The sequence below is a fragment of the Pleurodeles waltl genome, chromosome 3_2 (genome assembly GCF_031143425.1).
Source record: "Pleurodeles waltl isolate 20211129_DDA chromosome 3_2, aPleWal1.hap1.20221129, whole genome shotgun sequence".
NCBI lineage: Eukaryota > Metazoa > Chordata > Amphibia > Caudata > Salamandridae > Pleurodeles > Pleurodeles waltl.
Genome location: NC_090441.1, coordinates 39,148,039 through 39,168,311, shown reverse-complemented (window position 1 = coordinate 39,168,311; position 20,273 = coordinate 39,148,039). Strand labels below are relative to the sequence as shown.

Here is a 20,273-nt window from a genome sequence, read left to right as displayed (position 1 = left end):
ATGGAGGAAAAGGAAATGGAGTGTCCACCTTGCAGGCAACACCTTTAGGGGTGGTGCATGCCAGGTGAGGCCACTCCTACCACCCTGTGTGTATTTTCCTGCCGTTGCTCCCACCAAACGTGGGGGGTTGCAATGGGGGTGACCATCTGCTGCTAGCAGCATTCTGGGGGTCGAGTTTAAAAGGTGTTAAACCATTTGAAGCTCGTCACCAGGGCAGTGCACATTCCTGAGGGAGGGGGTGTTAGTACCTCCACCCAGGAAGGGCATTGCTCTACAATCCAGAGAGACCGATTTCTACCCCAAGGTTGTAGATTGGATGTCTGGTTGCGTCAGGCTGGATAGAAACAGTCAGCAACCATGCCAGGGTAGTTAGCTTTTGCAGGGGGCACCTCTAAGGTGACCCCTGGGTACATTTTCTAATAAATCCACCAGTGGGGATTTATCATTCTGAGTTGTTTGATACCAAACAACCCAGGGTTCAGAGTGGCCATCATGTTTCTGTGAAACTCGTGTCCAGCACATGCTTTTTAAAGTAGCTGCTCTGTTCACTCACTATGTCCCAGGATTGGCAAGGACACATTGGGGGCATATTATTCATGCAGCTATACCCTCACATACATACATAGTGCATGCAGTGTGGAGTGGACAGAGCACACAGGCAGTGTGCCATGTCAGGTTTTCACTTTAGGTTTGCATCAGGGCACTGGGTGTACCTGGATGCAGGGCCCTAGAGGGCAGCACAGTTAGTGCTCCTACCCTCAGGGGCCTGCCCTTAGTTCCTCCTGCCCTGGGCACTTAAGCCTGGGGGCTTATAGGCGCAGCCAAAGGTGTCTCCAGTTGTGACAAGGCATGTCAACAGTTTGGGGGAAAGAGCTCTAGCCCAGGGAACCTGGGTACTATCAACTTCTAGGCTACATCATGCATCAAGCAAAAAGTGGGGGCTAACCATGTCAAAAAGAGGCCTTTTGAGGGCGCGGCCAAGATGGCGGCGTGAGCGGACGCATTGGTCCGAGCTCTGCCGCCAGGGCCCTGGAATTGCTTCGTGACCGCGGGGCTTTTCGGCCCGTGGTGCTCCATCGTGACGCCTGGTGCCGGGGGGCATTGTGGGCTCTGTGTGACCTGGAGGAGTTACAGGTCGGTGCAGCGGGGAGCGCGGAGCCACGAGCCCCGGATCGGCGCCTGCAGCTGGACGGCGCGGAGTGCTGCGGTTTATACCGCGTTGCGAGCCCCGGCGGACTGCTGGCTAGGCGCGGGGGTGCGGCACCACCTTTGGAGGGAGCTGTGCCCTCGCAGAGAGGTGGGGCCCCCGTTGAGGGCCCTGTGGGCGTCGGGGCCGTATTGACGACTGCGACCTCTGTGCTAGACCCTTCCGGGTGGAACCCCAGAGAGGAAGGAGAGTAGATTGGAGGGCTCAGCGGTCGGCTGGAGCTGGTGCGGAGGTTCCTGGGTGGCGCGGTGGGTCTGAGCCACCGATCGGCGGTGCGGGCGGCCTGCGGTGGCCTTACTCAAAGCGGTGGTGAGCGGTGCTGGGAGGAGGCCCGCGGACTGTCCTGCGGCGGACGGCTGGTGGCTGCCGGTGAGGGTTCGAGGCCCGGAGGACGCAGCCTACGGTGACACTGCGAAGAGGCCCGATTGAGCTATTTGAACACCTCCAGTCAGTGGGCAGAGGGGATGGCGGCCTCCAAGCCCAAGCGGGACCGGACGGTAAGAGATATGCTGACCGGGGGTCGCCAGGTGCCGGGAGGGGCCCCTGAGGAGCCGCCGACCACGAGGTCTCCTGAGACAAGGAGGGAGAGGACAGAGGACGAGGCAGCTCCAGTTACGAAGGGTTTTCTTACCTCCTTGTTCGAATCACTCCGGAGCGACCTACAGGAACTCCGCAAAGACATATCTCATGAGGTGAAGGAGTTGAGAGTTCAGCTTACATCCTTGGGTGAGCGGATAGCGCAGGTCGAGGATGGTGAAATTGCCCACGGCGAGGAGGTGGCGGACCTGCAACAGGAGGTCGTACGCTTGTGGGAGCAGCAGGATCTCCTTCAGATGACGGTGGAGGACCTGGAGAATCGGTCGCGTAGACATAATATCCGCATTAGAGGAGTGCTGCTCGGGACTGAGAAGGAGGACATTGGAGACTTTGTGGTGGCGTTGTTTCACTCGGTCCTTGAACTTGAGGAGTCCCGAGAGATCACCCTGGACAGAGTCCATCGTGTGGGCCGCCCTGGCGGAGCTGGGGACTGCCCGCCGGATATACTGGCATGTGTCCACAATTTTGGGATGAAAGGAAGCATATTGCAAAAGGCACGCAATCTTCCGCAGGTCCATTTTAGAGGACATCAGCTCCAACTATACCAGGACCTTTCGGTTCGGACTCTGCAAAGGCGGCGTGAGTTTAAACCCATCACAGAGCATTTGCGTGCGCAGGCGGTGTCCTACTCGTGGGGCCACCCGTTCCACCTTGTTTTTCGCTGGGAGGATCAGCTTCGCCAGGTGAAGTCAATATTGGAGGCTAACCAGATCCTGGGCTTGGAGGAGGATACCCCGGATCCGGGTTCGAAGCTGGGCCCGCTCTGCGGGGATCGCCCGTGCTGGCGGAGGAAGGATAGAAGAAAGAAACAGCAGCACCCAACTGCGTTGGTACAGATCTCGGAGCGCCAGTCGGCAGTGAGCAGCGTGGCAGCTGGGACAAGTGCCTAAATGAGGAGCGGTGAAGGGCTGCTGGACGGCTGGGGGTCGCTTGTCGTGGGCCTGCGGCTGAATGAGGAGGGCCTGGGCGGCAGAGTCTACGGACTTGGTGGACGAACTTGTGTGGTTCTACGGCCATTCTACGGATGTGTGTGAGAGGATTTTCTGGTCTGAACACCCATTGTGCATTATGGTTATATGTTGGAATGCTTCCCTGCGAATTTGGTCACTGGTGGTCCTGGCGGCTTGGCTATGTGAGTTGGAGCGGCAGAGGAGCTGCTCTGGATCCTGGCCCCTTCGTAGAACTCCTCCCCACCTGAGCAATTGTCTCCCTGTGCTGTATGACAGTTAAGTGTCTTAGTTTGAATGTCTGTGGGCTGAATAATCCGACCAAGCGGTTAGCGATTCTGCGGGGCCTAGAGAAATCTGGGTGTCATATACTGTATGTTTATTACAAGAGACACATTTATTGCATAAGGACACATTCCGCATGCGCTCAAGGTGGTTTCCTAGGCAGTTTTGGTCTTCAGCAACTACAAAGCATGCAGGGGTGGCGATACTGCTTTCAAGGACCTTTACTGGGGAGATAGTGGGGAATATACATGAAGTACAAGGCAGGTTCCTGGCCATTAGAATAAGACTTGGGGCCTTCTCCTTCACTATTGCTTCTCTTTATGCTCCGAATGCCCAGCAGGAGGCCTTCCTGAGACAGGCGGTCTCCCCAACACTTAGCTCACCAGATAGTGCTATTTTGGTAGGAGGAGATTTTAACTTGATGATGGATAATGAGCTTCACTGCTCAGGCCAATGCTTTGGGCAAGCGGGGGCTTTATCGGAGGCAGGGCGTCAGTGGCTGATTGAATGTGGGTTGGAGGATGTGTGGAGAAAGTTGCATCCCACGCTTCGAGATTACTCCTTTTACTCTGCGGCAACCAAGACTTATGCTCGGCTTGATCTTTTTCTGGCCTTGCAGGAATTTGTTTCCCGGGTCAGGGAGGCCACGATTGAACCCAGAGCCTTGACTGATCATGCCCCAATTACCGTAGAGGTTACTGTGGGGGTGGGCTGGGTGGGTACTCCAAGCTGGCGCTTTAGGGATTCTTTGCTCCAGAGTGAGACAATGGTGGAGTCGCTCCGACGCGTGATTATGGACTACCTTAGCTTTAATGATGATGGTGGCACTTCTTTGGAGACAGTATGGGAGGCTCTGAAGGCAATAGTGCGGAGCGAAGTGATGGCACTGTCCGTGAGAGATAATAAGGCAAGGAAGGAGATACGGGAGGAGCTGGAGCAGAGGGTGGCTGTACTGGAGCGTTCCCACAAATCTATTGGCGCGCCTCGACTCTGGCAGGAATTAGAGAAGGTGAGGCAACAGCTGAAGAGGCTGGATTAGGATAGAGCGGAGTATGCGATAGTGCGACTTAAGCATAAATTGTACGTTGGGAGCAATAGGTGCGGAAAGCTATTGGCGCACCGGTTGCGAGCGCAGCATGCAGCATCGGCGATAAAACTGATCCATTCCCCTCCTGGAATGGAGGTGCGTGTGAGTGATCAGATTGCAGAGGCTTTTGTGGAGTTTTACTGGGGATTATACGTGGCCGATGATGGGAACGAAGCGGGCTTTGATTCATTTTTAGAGGGCATAGCAATTACGCCCCTTGGTGAGAAGGAGGCGTCCCTGTTGGACCAGCCGATAAAGTTGAAAGAGGTTATATCGGCAATTTCTCGAATAAAGTTTGGGAAGTCCCCTGGCCCTGATGGGTTTACGGCCCTATTCTATAAGACTTTTGGGGTCATTCCGACCTTGGCGGGCGGAGACCGCCGCCCGCCAGGCGGAAACCGGCATGCGGCCACCAATGCGGCCGCACTCACGCGGCCCCCATTCCGACATTCCCGCCGGCCCAGCGGGAATGAGGCCGCAACACAGAAGCCGGCTCCGAATGGAGCCGGCGGTGTTGCGGCCGTGCGACGGGTGCAGTTGCACCCGTCGCGCTTTTCACTGTCTGCTAGGCAGACAGTGAAAAACTGGCCGGGGCCCTGGTAGGGGGCCCCTGGACACCCCTTACCGCCAGCCTCTTCCTGGCGGTGAAAACCGCCAGAAACAGGCTGGCGGTAAGGGGGTCATAATCCCCAGGGCAGCGCTGCAAGCAGCGCTGCCCTGGTGGATTATCGCCGCCGGGGCAGAAATGGTGGAAAACCGCCGGCCCCGGCGTCCCGACCGCGGCTTTACCGCCGCGGTCAGAATGGGGAAAAAAGCACCGCCAGCCTGTTGGCGGTGCTTTCAGTCATACTAGCCCTGGCGGTCTCGGACCGCCAGGGTCAGAATGACCCCCTTTCTGTGTGGAACTCGCCTCTCTTTTGGTGTGGCTTTTTAACTCTTTTCGGACGTCGGGAGCCCTGGCGCCTAGTATGTTGGACGCTACCATTGCAGTTATACATAAACCGGGTAAAGACCCAGAGGAGTGTGCCTCATATATGCCGATATCGCACCTGAATATCGATGCCAAGTTGTTTACTGGCATTCTTGCTTACCGCCTTAATCTCTATATGCCGGGTCTTATTGATCCGGATCAATCAGGTTTTATACCAAACCGACAATGTAGCGATAACACGAAGCGGCTCCTGCACCTGTTGGATAAAATGGACCGCTCCCGTAGGGAGGCGCTCTTCCTCTCTATCGATGCTGAAAAAGCGTTTGATAGGGTTCATTGGCCCTATCTCTTAAAGGTACTAGAGCGACTCAAACTGGGCCCTGGTTTTAGGTTCTGGATCCGATGTGTCTATCGGTCTCCCAGGGCGGTGGTTCGAGTTAATGGTGTGCTCTCCCTGCCGTTCCCGGTTAGGTGTGGGACTAGACAGGGATGCCCGCTTTCTCCCCTCTTGTTTGCGCTATATATGGAACCCCTTGCGCAGCGGTTGCGGGACAGTCCCTTGGTTTCAGGTGTGAAGTTTTGCAGAGACAACCATCTTATTACCCTCTATGCAGATGATGTGATCCTTACTCTGGCGGAGCCCGCGACCTCACTGCCAGCGCTTATGGAAATAATAGCCGAATTTGGTCAGGTCTCGGGATTTCGGGTTAATATGCAGAAGCTCAGGTTCTCAGTTTGTCGGTGAGCCCGGATCATGAGGTAGACCTGAGAGCTAGATACCCCTTTTTTTGGTTGTTCTCGAGCCTTTCCTACCTAAGAGTTGAGCTAGCGACTTCTGCTGCTAAGACGGCGCGCTTGAATACAACGTTAGTTCGTGAAGTACAGCGGGACTTGGAGTCGTGGGGGAGACATTAACTGTCCTGGCTGGGCAGAGTGGCGGCGGTGAAGATGACAATCTTGCCGCGCATTCTGTATGTGTTTCAGGCGCTTCCGCTGAATCCACCTCCACGAACGATAGCCACTCTTCAATCGGCGATTCTGAAATTTGTATGGGAGGGTCGGCCGGCACGGCTCCCGCAACGGGTTTTATATCGCCCTAAGAGTGGGGGAGTGTTGGCGATCCCTTGCCTTCTGCGATATTTTCAGGCGACACAGCTGCGCTTTCTTTTGGAGTGGAATCGCCAGCTCACTGAGAAACATTGGTGCTTTATGGATCAGGCAGTGGCAGGCTCGCATATATGGAAGGAGCCTTGGCTTCGACGTCGGCACAGGGCAGCCGGACTTTATTCCTCCCCAGTCACGGGAGCAACGTTACGCATATGGGACACAGTGGCCTGCCGACCGGGGCTGACGTCTTTTCCTTCTCCGATGACCCCCATAGGCACGAATCCTGACTTCGAGCCAGGGCTTCGCCTGGAAGGTCTGAGACGCTGGTACGAGGGGGGCTGCAAGAGGGTGGGAAGTCTCTGATGAACAAGAGGTCTTGTCTTTTGATCAGATGAGGGAAGCATACGGCTTGACGGAGGCAGATAGGCTGATGTATTATCAGATATGGCACTGGGCTTTGCTGCCGGCGAACAGAGCATTAATAGATAGGCCTCGTACGCCATTCGAGAAATGGCTCTTGTTAAAGAAAGATGATAAAGGAGTCATTTCAGAACTTTATCAGCTTCTGCAGGGGGAGCAGCACCTGCGTAAGACTAGAGGACAGTTGCGATGGGAGAGGGAGCTGGAGAGGGAATTTTCGGATGAGGAGTGGGACAGTATATTCTACAGAATACAGCACACAGCCTATAATGCAGCGGGGACAGAGACGTCATATAAAGTGGCCTCCTATTGGTATTACACTCCGGCACGTATACACGCATGGGACCCTGTTAAGTCTGGGCTCTGCTGGAGGGAGTGTGGAGGCACTGGCACACTCGTGCATTTGCTTTGGCATTGTTCCAAGCTCCATCGCTATTGGGAGAGCATTATTGATGATATTGACATAGCTTTCCATACTAAGATCCCCAGATTCCCATAATATATCTTACTGGGGCTGCCCAATCCCCTTACTTTTCCATTGAGGTTGTTAAAAGGGAGACAGATGGCCCTGGCACTTAACGCAGCCTTGCAGCCGATCCTAGCTATGTGGGGTACGGATAGGGTTCCGACGCGTACTGCGTGCCTTCAGAAGCTCTGGTTTATCCTTGCCATGGAGAAACTCACACTGGCCTCTCAGCAGCGGATGGGTGAATTGGGTGAATTATGGAAGCTATTCCTTCAGATTCTATCTGCAGAATTTACGGAGTTGACATGTCCGGCTTATTTGAGAGTTCTGAGACTGACCTGAACCTTGATCAGAATGCTATATGGGGGCGGCGATTCGGTGGGGGGAGGGGTGGGGGAGTGGAGAGACAGGAGGATGACACGGACTCTGAAGGGGGAGCATTGTTGGTGTGTTTTTATTTGTATGTTTGTTTGGTTTTCATATACGGGACTCGCAGTCTGGAAGACTTTTAAGCGTACTCCGCCTGCTTACTGGATCGCTAAGAGGAGGCTAGTGGCGAGGCTCCTTCAAGCAAGGTTTAGAGATTGTCTAGAGAGACTCTTGTCTGTAGACTTGGAGCTTTTGCAGCGGAGATATATACCATCTTTTGTACTGCGATGTGCTGTATTGTATATTTAGTATTTGTATGTTTCAGTGCTTAAAACAATAAACAGATTTGATCCATAAAAAAGAGGCCTTTTTTCACAGGCACCAAATGTGCCCTTCGATGCAGTCTGGTGGTGCTCAGAGGCACCCCCACCCCAGCCCAGAGACACCTAGTTCTACAGGAGAGGAGGTCACACCTCTCTCCTACAGGAAACCCTTTATACTGCCTTTACCTGCCCAAGTGAAGCTCAGCAGCAGGGGGGTAGAACAGTGTCTGGGGTCGACAGCAGCATGGGCTGGCAAGAAGACCCCACAAGGCTGTACAGGCAGAAATTAGAGATCCCCTAGGGAACCCCCAGAGTACATGGTATCCTGCAACTAACACTGCAATCGGTGTAGTTGCATGATTCCAACATGTTTGATACCAAACTTACCCATGTTCGGTGAAGCCATTATGTGGTTAGACCACTCGTGTTGACCAGTGTCCACTACTTGCCCTATAATAGCTTTCCCACACTTAAACAGCCGAGGGAGTGGAGTCTGGGGGTATGTAGGGGCACCTCTGCTCGTGCAGGGTTGCCCTCACACTTAGAACCACGCACCCTGCCCTTGGGCTAAAGCGCCTACCTTTTGACTTTCAGGGTCAGAGTGCAGTGACCATGATATAAGGCAATCCTGATATCTGAAGTGAAGGGTGCATGCACCATTTCACGCAGACTGCAGTGGCAGGTCTGGAGTCACAGTTTGCATGGGCCCCCATGGGTGGCAAAATACATGCTGCAGCCTAAGGGGGACCTCTGGTGTACCAGTGCCCTGGCTACCTAAGTACCATATACTAGGGACTTTAATGGGTGAACCAGTATGCCAATTGTGGGATGTAAAACGTATCTTACAACTAAATTTAGGTGAGAGAGCACTGACACTGGGTCCTGGTTAGCAGGATCCAAGTGTACTACCATTTAAACACACTGACATCAGGCAAAAGGTTGGGGTAGTTATGCCAGAAAGAGTCTACTTTCTTACACTTGGGCCTCAAAGCAGCCCCACCTCCTCCCCCAGTCTGCCTTTCACCTCTTTCATGGCTACAGAAGGGTCCTCCAACCTCTTTCATTCCCGGCCAGCCACCATGCTGCCTAGTCTCTGTGTGGCTGAGGGCACAGGATCCACTGACCTCGTGGATCAGGTGGCTAGCAGTCTGGACAGTCCACCTCTCCCACCCCACTGCAGCTGCCTCTAAGCCTTCCTAGTCTGACTCTGCCCCACCTGGGGCCAGTTGGAGGCAGGATTTGTCATCTTATGCTGCACTGGCAATTCATCACGTCAGACTGGTGGGATTTGCAGATAGCCTAGAAGGCTAACTCCCTCCCCTTCGAGTCTACCCTTCCATCCATGCCACCATCCTATGATTGGATGACGGAGGATCATTTATCCCGTCTCCACGAGGAAGTTACTGTCCTCTTGGCCAAAGAAGCCATTGATGGGGATTCAGTGCCAGAATTAGGTAGTGGTCACTATTCCCGCTACTTTCTGGTAACCAAAAAGGACAAGGGCCTCTGCCCTATCGTAGACCTTCAGTCCCTCAATCTCTTCCTCAAAAAGGAGAAGTTCAAGATGATCACTCTGGTTCAGATTCTATCTGCGCTTGACCCAGGAGACTAGATGGTAGAGTTAAACTTGCTGGACACTTATTTCTGTATTCCCATCCTGCCTGCCCACAGGTGTTACTTGCGATTTGTGGTAGGCCACAAGCACTATCAGGTTCACCATGCTCCCCTTTGGCCTTACCAGCACTCCTCAGGTGTCCACCAAGTTGATGGAGGTGGTTGCAGCTCATATGCACAGAGTAGGGGTTTCAGTCTTCCCCTGTCTCAACGACTGACTGCTGAAGGCAGGCTCGCCCCAGGCAGTTGTCTCCCCTCTCCAGGCTACAGCGGACCTCCTTCATTGTCTGGGGTCCACTATAAACGTGTCAAAGTCACACCTGACTCCCTGTGAGACGCTCCCTTTCATCGGAGTTGTTCTGGACACAGTCCAGGTTTAGGCTTATCCTCCAGAGCGGCGACTCCAGGACACTCAGGGTATGTCACCAATGTTTCAGCCTCTGTCCTGGACTTCGGTGACAGTGACTCTGGGGCTGCCGGGCCTCATGGCCTCCTGCATCCTGCTGATGACAAATGCCAGATAGCATATGCAGGCTCTGCAATAGGATCTAAAGTTCGATTGGGAGCAGCATCAGGGGAATCTCTTGACAAGGTCCACATCTCGGAGGGAACAGTGAAAGATCTGCAGTGGTGGCTGACAAATCTCAGTTGGGCCAGAGGCAGATCCCTCTCCCTTGCCCAACCAGATCTAACAGTCCTGACTGATGCGCCACTCCTGGGATGGGGCAGCCATCTGGGATAGGTGGAGATCAGAGGCATCTGTTCTGCAGCACATTCCGGACTCTACATCAACCTGTTGGAGCTCCGTGTGATCCGGCTATGATTAAAGCATCACTTCTCTCTATCAAGGCGAAAATGGGGCAGGTGTTCATGGACAACACCACCGCCATGTGGAACTGTGACAAGCAGAGTGGGGTTGGGTCATGGAGCCTTTGTCAAGAGGCTCTGAGTGTCTGAACATGGCTGGAAAAGCAGAGCATATCCCTGGTGGTTCAACATCTGGCGGGATCTCTGAATTCAGAGCAGATGAACTGAGCCGCAAATATCTAGCAGATCACAAATGGTGTCTCCGTCCACTCTCTGCCTTCTTGCGTGGAGATTGAGCGACAACAGTTGACAGTGTTTGACCTTCCTTCCAAAGTCTCTAATGTAATCTTGGCAGCCATGCTCCCCTCCTCCAAAACAGTTTATGCCCGTCTTTGGCAGAGGTTTGTGGCATGGTGCACTAGACAGGTCTGTTGACCCCCTTTCTGCCTCTCTTTCTCTGAGGTCCTGTTGTTTATCCTTTCCCTGGCCCAGCAGGGCTCTGCTATAGGCACTCTTGAAAGTTATTTGTCTGCTATTTCTGCTTTACTGAGGTTGCCTAATCAACCTTCTTCGTTTAAGTCCCCTGTTGCACATAGGTTCTGAAGTGGGATTACAGGAGTTAGCTTAGCCTTTGGCTTGCAGACTCGTGCCCCCGTCACCTAGTGACTTTTAACCTACTTAGCTTGCTCTGTCTTAGCCCATTTAAATATTTAATTCATCTAAGATGGCTGCCTTGTTTATAGTTAAGCCACTTGTTATGCTTTGCATTATCAGTGCCACCGCGCTAAGGTGTCAAGATCAAGCAACAAAGACAAACAAACAGTAGGTGTTCACACTTAGGGATTTTCCCTCTCTATACTTTTGAGGGGTTTGTTTATAATAATTGCCGTCTCAAGCATGTCTGTTATCTATTGTTTGGGAACACACCTATGTCAGGGGTCCTGGTAGATCTGTATAAATACATCGCACTTTAGACAGATAATCAGAGGAATTCCGGCCAGAGGGCATCGCCACCATCGCTGATATCGATGCTGCACGTCGTCTTGACGCTGACCCAGTCTTCGTGTCCCTGCGGAGTCTGAGATAGTGACCTCATTCCAAGGTAACGAGGGTTGGGGGCTCCTCTCATGGACATGGCATTGGCAGATTAGGTTTAACAAACCCAGCTCTCCTTTAGGTAGGAGGTTAGGCCTATCATATTAGGTTATTAGGGCATATTACAACTTTTATGTTTTTCACATGCATTGCAAGATGGTGGGGGTCTTTACAATAATGACTCTCGTCTTCACAATTCTGTTTCTTGCACTATTCATTATACTAATCATTGCAGCCCATGCAACATATCGCAAATTGCAGTTGTGTTAAATAAAAACTATTGAAACTTTACTGCATCTTTGTCATTGTATGAGACATTATATATCTGTGAGAAAGGGGTAATCTCCGTTTAACCACGACACTCCATGAGATGTCTTATTCTCGAGTCCATGCGTAAAGGCTGCCACAAATCACCTTTTACAATTGTGTTTCTGGTGAGGTGCTGCTAGTGAGCCGGTAAGGTTAGGACAACAGTTGCGACTTGTTGTAGGATAGGCATAGTCGCCTACAAACAAAAGTACTGTCATCCTTAAACCAGCAGTCTTGCCCAGAGCAAGAGTCCAAACTACAACAGTTACTAAAATGTCTTTGTAGGAAGGTGGCTTTCTATATGATGCACTAAAAAGAAGTACACCCTGCGCAGAGTCTAGTGGATCCCCAATTGGTTTGCAGAAGCAAAAGTAGATAGGACTAATGCTCTATTTTGTGGTAGTGTGGGCAAGCAGTTAGGCTTTTCAAAGTGTAGTACTAAGCATGTGTTGTACTCTCAGGGGCAATAAAAGAGACACACACTCAAAGAATACATCCAAGACCAAATTAGAAAGATAACACTTCTTTTTATATATGCTTCAAACCAAAGAACTTCATAATCAGTGCAGTAAGGCGTTGGGTGCCCAATGGTTCTCTATGGGAGTTGGATCTTGTGACAAAGAGGCTGCAGGCTCTGGCTAGGAAGCCAGTCAGGGACAACTAGCAGGTAGGTTATAGACTTGGGGTGCTCAGGGATGTAGGTGCATGTTTGTTCATTTTCTCCAGGAGCGATGGATGCAGGGGCGTCACTAGGCATCAAGTTTCATCCAGGAGCACTCGCGGTCAGGGGGGTTTTGGGTGTTGAGGCTGCAGGCATCGTCGGGGCGGTCTGGCAGGGGTGGACCCAGGGTGGATTCGAGCTCTTAGGAGTCGGGAGACGTCATTGGCACAAATGACCCAGCTCAAATCGGGTCATGGGCGATGGGTGCAGTTGTTGCTGGAGGTGTCAGGTTTTCTTTTCACTACAAGGCTTTGGGAGAGAGGCCTGCATGCAGAGGCTACAGGCATCACGGGTGAGTCCAAGATGGGTGAGAGACATTGGACTCTGTCCCTGGACAGCTTGGGAACCTCAGTGGCACCATTGCTTGGCTTCACGTCGGGTCGTGGACTACGGGTACAGTGGTCACTTCAGGTGTTGGGTCTTTGTGGTCCCAGAAGCTGCAGAGTCCTTTTCTTGAGGCTTTGTTGCAGAGCAGGTCCACTGCTCATGGGAGTCTTGAGTGTTTATGGAAGGCAGGACAAGCTGGCTTTTTGGGCAGGGTCCTTTGAGGTCAGCAGTCAGATGTTTCTTCTTTTCCTCTTCTGCGGGTGCATCTCTTCTGTGTCCTTGTCTTCTTAGGTCATCAGATTCTGAGTTCTAGGTTTCAGGGGTGCCACCTAAATACTCAATTTAGGGGTATTACAGGGAGTGCCAGGTGGTAGCCAATGGGCTGCCCACCTTTAGGGTGGGTACAACCCTTCTATGACCACTTTCTTTGGGAAGTGGGCATAACCCTAACCCAAGTAGCCTAATTCCTTCCAAACAAGATGGAGGTATTTGTAAAGTGTTGTCCACTTCAGCTCGTCCACCTTAGGGGTAGGACTGGCATGAAGTTGGCCTAACCTGCTTAATTTTCCCACTTATGCTGCCACCAAAAGTGGGGTCAGGACAGGGAGGTCAGTCATTTCCGGCATCGGGAGAGACCTGGGTTGCATTACAAAGGCGGCTAGGCCTTTGAAGCTCCCCGCTGTAGAATATCCATCCTGCATCCTGATAACACTTCCCCCAATGCAGGCTTTTGTCTCAGGCCCCTGAGAGCACTGGCTTTTGAGAGGCCAGAAACACATCTGTGGTGGCTGCATTGGTCAGGACCAGTCAGTCAACACACTAATAGTGTCATGTTGGCTCTCATTATGCTACTGAGGCTGCTGGATTTGGGTGGCAGCATCACCTGAATTGTGGGGAACTGAGTCCGATCCCATACCATGTGACAACTGTCGGCCTAATCAGTTTCCGTCCAGCTAGCAGCGCCTCATCTCTGCCCAAGAGCAGGGATGATTTGTGGCAGCCGGGTGCATGACATGATGACTTCTCAGGGAATCCGTGGTGGATCAAAGCTCATCCTTTTCTCTCAGTTACATTAGTCTCACACACGCAAAGACAAACAGAGGCAGTAAATGGTTCAATAAGATTTATTGAATCTGTTGCGTCTTATATACAATGGCATGAAATGCAATAATTAGAATGCTGAAATACACTAAAAGCAAAATGGTGACAAGGAAAATGAACACAAGAAAAGTCCCACCATGCTGCCACTTATGCACACTGTATGCAATTCCTACATAATCTGTTAGAGCACAGCAGGATAAGCCCTAACCCGCCTTCAGGTTTCCCTCTGGGAAGACATCATTCCCCATACATGACTATGACTGTGGTGAAGATGCCTGTTAGTTATAGAGACACTTTCCCCATGTGGGCCAGGGAACATGCAGTTGTGATCATCTGGCTAGAACCTCACTTTAACATGTATAGTGCAGAGAAGTGTTTTTATAAATCAGTTGATGTTCTGAGAAAATGTCCCCACATAAAAATAAGTTTGTTTCTGTGAATGTTAGAGACGCAGTGTACCACTTGTGCCAACAATCCTATCTCGCTGTAGCCTTGAGGAAAGCACAGAGTGAAAAGAATATAGTGCTAAATGATGTAATGCTTTCCTAGGCAAAAGAACAAGATAAAGAAAAGAAAATACCACCACGAATGTGGCCAATTCTAAGTAAAAAATGAAGCAGAATAAAATGTTACTAGGCTAAAAGGCACAAACAGCAGGCCTAGTTTCTAAAATAACATGCCCAGAGACATCACTAAAATGGACTAACATTGAGACAATGTGGAAGAGTGTCTTTTCTTTGGGGGAGACTTGCTACTTCATGAATGCAACTTGCCTGGTGTCACCCATTACTCCCATTTCTTGTGGAAAATGACACGATTGCTCATAATGAAACACCTTGATCACCTTTGTGACTATTCTGCAGAAAACGTCCTGGATGAGTAGGAAACAAATCCTATGTTCTGGCTTGGTCATGGTAAATACAGTCACACATTTCATTGGCTCCTCCATTGTTGCCACCCACTACCTCACTTGAATTCCTGCACCAGATTCTTGGGTGATGTGCAAGCCAACCTTATGGACATGCCCTTTGATGGTGCTCGCCTTTCCAATAACAAAGCAGGCATGGCAGTGGTAATTGCCACAGCTTAATTCTGGGGACTGGATTCCCTTCCACGCCAGTTCCACCAGCAAAACCACAAGCATCTTTTCCAGTGTTCTTCCTTTTCACCTATGTCTGCTCTCGCAGGCTGTACAGGAGCACAACAAGCTCTGAACCAGCTTTCAGAGCTACAAAGCAGAGTGTGGTGGGTTAGGTGCTGTCATGGACAGCAGCAATACACCTCTTCCTCCCTAGCCACTCCAACCTTGCTTTGTCCATGTCACCTCAGCAAAACCTCTATAGTCTGCCCTTGAAGAACATGTGCGGCCTAACTGGGGTTGCCCCATCACTTGGCAGAGTGGAGGGCCATCACATCAAACCTCTAGACCCTTCAGATCGTTGGGCATGTCTACCTGCTTCCCTTCCAGTATTCCCTCAGTATTTGGCTGCTGAAGGCAAGCTCATAGTAGCATGTGTTGGACTGCCTGCAGGCCACAATCTTCCTGCTTTTCAAGCTGGGTTTTTTCATCAGCCTCCCCAAGTTGTACATCCAGCTCTCGTACCACCTCCCCTTCAGTGGAGGAGAGCTGGACATTGTCTCATTCAAGACATTCCAGGCTCACTCACCAGTGTTAAGGACATTCAATCTATGATCCTAACTCCAAACCTGGGCATGCTTGGTATCAAACATTTTGGAATCATACCCCAATACTCTTACCAGTATTGATTGTATGATTTCCATGCACTCTGGGGGCTCCTTAGAGGACCCCCAGCATTGCTTCTTCCAGTCTTCTGGGGTTTTCCCAGCAGCCTGTGCTGCTGCCACCCCTCAGACAGGTTTCTGCCCTCCTGCTGCATGACCAGCTTAAGCAGACGAATGCAGAACAAAGGATTTCCTTTGGGATAGGGAGGCAACATCCTCTTACTTTGGAAATAGGTGTTAAATGGCTTGAGAGGGGTAGCCTCCCCAAGCCACTGGTATGCTTTGAAGGACACATTTGGTGCCCTCTTGCATAAACCGGTTTGCACCAGTCCAGAGACCCTCGGTCCCGGCTCTGGCGCAGAACTGGACAATGGAAAGGGGAGTGACTACTCCCCTGTCCATCACCACCCCACGCTGGTGCCCAGAGCTCCTCCAGGTGGCCACTTGATTCTGCCATCTTGAATCCAAGGTGGGCAAAGGCCCCCGGGAACATCTGAGTGGCCAGGTCAGGCATGTGAAGTCACAGCCCCCTCCTGACAGGTGGTCACCCTGCTAGGTGACCAGTCCCCCTTCCTGGGATATTTAGGGTCTCCCTCCAGGGTGGGTCTTCAGATTCGACTTGCAAGATTCCAGCAGAACTCCTTTGCACTGTTTACCTCTTCTGGCCACCGGGGCTGCAACTGGACCCTCCAGGAGCCGACAATCTATAACGCCAGTGACAACTCCACTTTGCAACATTGTTTCTCCAGCTCCTTCCAGCAACTGCCACATTTCCCTGGCTGTGCATACTCTGAGATCAACGAGTCTTCAGCCTGCATAAGAAGTAAGAAGGAATCTCCCTTGGAGTGAAGATGTCACTCCCCTGCATCCGCAGGCACCAACTGCAGCGACGACTGGCTGCGTGGATCTTCTCTCCTCCAGAGCTGCGTGGATCCTGCATCACAGGTGGTGGTCTGGAGTGGTCCCCTTGGTCCTCTTTTGCAGGACAGTACCCCTGTGCACCGCGACTCTTGCAGCTTCCTAGGCTTCTTTGTTCCTCCTCCTCCTCCTAGGGATCTTCAGGCTCCGTGTAGCCCCGGCATCCTGCACTCTTCCCTGCAAAGCACAGTCTCCAGCCTGCTGCTCCAGCAATGTGGGACTCCTCTCCAGGTGTGAGGAGTGCGACTCCTGTGCCAGCTGCCTGTGGGTCACCTGTGAGGAGCCACAAATTTCCTTCTACCCAGCGTTCCCCCAAGTCTCCTTATAAAAATGGTACCTCACTTGTGTGGGTAGGCCTAGTGCCCATGAAAGGAAATGCCCCATAACACTATGTGGACACATCAAAATTTTGAAATACAAAGCTTCCTTTTTTGGGGGGGGAAGAGGGGCACCTGCGTTTTTGGCCCTGGGCTCAGCAGCCATATAAGGAAACCTGCCAAACCCAAACATTTCTGAAAACTAGACACCCAAGGGAGTCGAGGGAGGTTTGACTAGCGTGGATCCCCATGTGTTTTCTTCCCCAGAATCCTCAGCACACTTCAAATTTAGTTAAAAATAAATATTTTCCCACATTTCTGTGTGACATCACCGCACCAGGGCAAATTTCCTACCACCCAACGTTCCGCTCAGTCTCCAGGTAAAAATGATACCTCACTTATGTAGGTGGGCCATGTGCCTGTGACAGGGAAGAGCCAAAAACATGTCGAAAATGAGGCGGAACCAAAGCGGGGGTCCAAAAGGGCAGTTTGAAGAAAAAAACATTTTTAGGCTGACTAGTGGTGCAGAATTTTTATCGGTATAGATGTGACAATGCTGGGTGGTAGGAATATTGTAGATTCCGGAAGGTTCCATCACAAAAATGTGTGATTTCCAACAAAGTTGGACGTTTGCAGGGCATTGTGGGTAAGAAAATGGTGTGGGGTGCATGTGAAGCACATCACCCTGGACTCACCCAGATGTTTAGTTTTCAGATGTGTCTAGGTCTTGTGGATTTTTCTACATGGCAGCGTCCCAGAATCCAAAAAGTGCAGCCCTCACCATTCCAAGTGGGACGATTTTGAGAGTTAGACAAGCTCTAATGGCCCAAATGTAGAACCAAAACCCCAAATAATAAAATGTCCTCTTGCTTGCCGTAGGATAAGATGTTTTAGTGTGCGGGGGGAGAGCTGAAAGACTGTTACCCCCTTCAGGTGAGGTGGGGGCATAACCATGCCAATACTGGTTGGTAGCCACCACCCCACTATTTTTTTATTTTTTTATAATTCCCTGGCATCTAGTAGGTTTTCTGTCCCCCGGGGAGTGAATTGGGGGTAATTACCCCACCTGTCCACCAGTGGGCAGAACAACTTTGTCCACATTTATTTGGGGTGGTGGTATGGCCATACCCCCACCCTCTTTAAAAAAAAATATATATATTCCCTGGTCTCTGCTGGGGTTTTGGGCCTTTCAAAAATAGGCCGATCTGCCCCAGAGGGGGTCAGAAATGGCCAACAGTAATGTGCCCCCATGGGGAGCGACTCTTGCCCAAGGGGCTGCCCCCCCAAACAACACACACACACCAACACCAATTCCTGGTGCCTAAGTTGTTTCTTGTCCAAGGGGTCGCTCCCATTCATTATAAACATTTTGCAAAAAATTCCCTGGTGTCTAGTGGGCATTTCATCGTTCCCCTTCATTATAAACATTTTTTTAAAAATCCCTGGTGTCTAGTGGGTATTTCTGCTGCGAGAGACATCAAATGAAAGGAAAGGGCTTTCCTTTCCTTAGATGCCTCTCCGGCCCCCACCTCCCGGTCGGAAGAGAAATGCTTAGCATTTCTCTTCCGGATTGCGCTGGAAGCTGGGCGCTGACCTCTGATTAGGTCAGCGTGCGATTTGCGTGCTGACATCATCAGATGTCACTTGGGGGGTGGAGGTGGTGGGGGTGGAAGGGGAAGCGATTCCGCTTCCATCCCTGCCCTGGGGAGGTGGGTGGTAGGCTCATGGGGGGAGCATGGAGGACGAGCTGGTCTCGTCCCCGGCACACGGGAATCGTGGCCGAGGAAGAGACCAGCTCATACCGGGCACCCAAGCGGTTAAGGACTGTACAGTATCCACCAAAAAAATCAATGCTGAAAGTAAATAACCTGTTGTTTTAGAATCATCACTAGACATTGATGATCATTCCTGAAAAGATTGATATGGTCACTGATAAGATGTGTCACGCTAATGAAGGTTTCCAATTTTGCATCAACAAGTGAAAAGTAAAAAGTAAATGGAGGAATCTGTTAGTAATGGTACACAATAGGTAATTTTTAATGAGTTTTCTTTGGTTTTAGGATTTGAAATTCTAAAGCAAATGTTGTCAGATCAAAGGGTTGTTCCTCACCTCCCATTAGGCCAAATTTGGGATTGGCAAGTATGTGTAGCCTGTCGTCAGACAGGACATCAGCGTCTAAAGGCCATACATTTGTTGATGAGGATTCTACAGTGCAGTTCACAAAGGTAAGTTCATCTCTATTTATGTTGTACAAGAAAGCATATGTGTGTAAAAATGTAAATGAAAATGTAACATTTTTATCTCAAAACAGCAATTGAAATTTACCAGTTACAGTTAAATGAAGTAACTATAACTTGCACTCTCGCCATGCATAGTGATGTCATTAATGATGGCATTTCAGATGCCATCAGTGATATCATAGAACATGTCATAAGTGATGTATTATGTGAGGTCATGTTTTTGGTCATAAGTGGTGCATTCTGAATGTTAATGGGGTTTTTTGGGTTTAAAATGTTACATTTTAACTTATATTTTCACCTAACTATAAGGTAACTTTGACCTTTCCTTTTTTCAGTGAATTTCTCAGTTGTTTTGTATTTTAAAGTAACTTTACTATACTTACCTATAACTTCACTTCAACCTTGGAGCTTTTTCAGTGAGTATCTAGGTTGTTTTTTAACTTGAACTAATGAGTTATGATCTGATAGAGACTTCTAGCTGCAGATTCCTTACCTTTAGAATTTCCTGCCGTCAGCTTGGAATCCGGAACTTTTGCAGAGCAATACTCATGCGTAAGCCGTTGGGTGGCGTTGTTCGGATCCATGTGGCGTCGTTGTTGTTGGAGCCATCTGTGATGTCATGGTTGCCCATGAAGGCGCCACCCAGGCACACGTACGTCAGTTTTTTTCCTTCTGCGCTGGCTGAAGTGAAGATCCGGAATTGAGCTACCCTCTGTCTTTTTTGACGGGCCTTTTTCGACTTTTTGTCAGGACTTTTTTGCATCTGTTCAGGATGGTTTCTAGGAAGACTGGGTTCTAGCCATGTGGTGCCTGCCACCGCGCTATGTCTGTGACGGCCCCACCAGGTATGCCTCTGGTGCCTAGACTGAGACCACGAGTCGAAGTCATGTTTGGACTGCTGGGCCATGGTTCCGAAAGCTTTGAGGAAGCAGTCCCTGAAACTCATAGCGGGGCCCGACAGTTGGCATCGGCTGGTGCAACTCCTTTGAGGTAAAGGACCAAGTCCAGGAAGAGGTCGCGGGACCACTCCAGGAGCCGTAAATCCTCTTCATCCCATTCGAGGTCCTACGGGCACTCAGGGAAGAGACACAAAGCGGAAAAGAAGTCTAAGAGAACTTTGACTTCACCTCGCCTATTGGCTGACAAGGTGAGTCAGGAACGTTGACTTTGCAGGCACGGTTCAGTGGAACCGTTGTCAGAGCCGACTCCGAGCCTCCCCCTCCACTTCTGGGAGCCAGTGACCCCTGCTCAACTCAGAGTTCTACAAGGCCATGCATCTCGCATTTGAGCAACTGGTCTTGCTGGTGTGACTTCGGTCCCTGCGGTCCCTGCGGTGTCGGC

At 50.9% G+C, this 20,273-nt stretch overlaps 1 protein-coding gene across 2 annotated transcripts in view; it reads left to right on the top strand.

Annotated features, from left to right (window-relative positions):
• The window catches only part of ZZEF1 (zinc finger ZZ-type and EF-hand domain containing 1), a 1,404,152-nt gene that overhangs the window by 1,322,755 nt on the left and 61,124 nt on the right, over positions 1-20,273 (top strand). For both annotated transcript variants that reach the window (XM_069226690.1, XM_069226689.1), the window contains exon 52: positions 18,752-18,917. In XM_069226690.1, the coding sequence (XP_069082791.1) occupies positions 18,752-18,917 (166 nt within the window). The remainder of the gene's footprint in view (positions 1-18,751; positions 18,918-20,273) is intronic.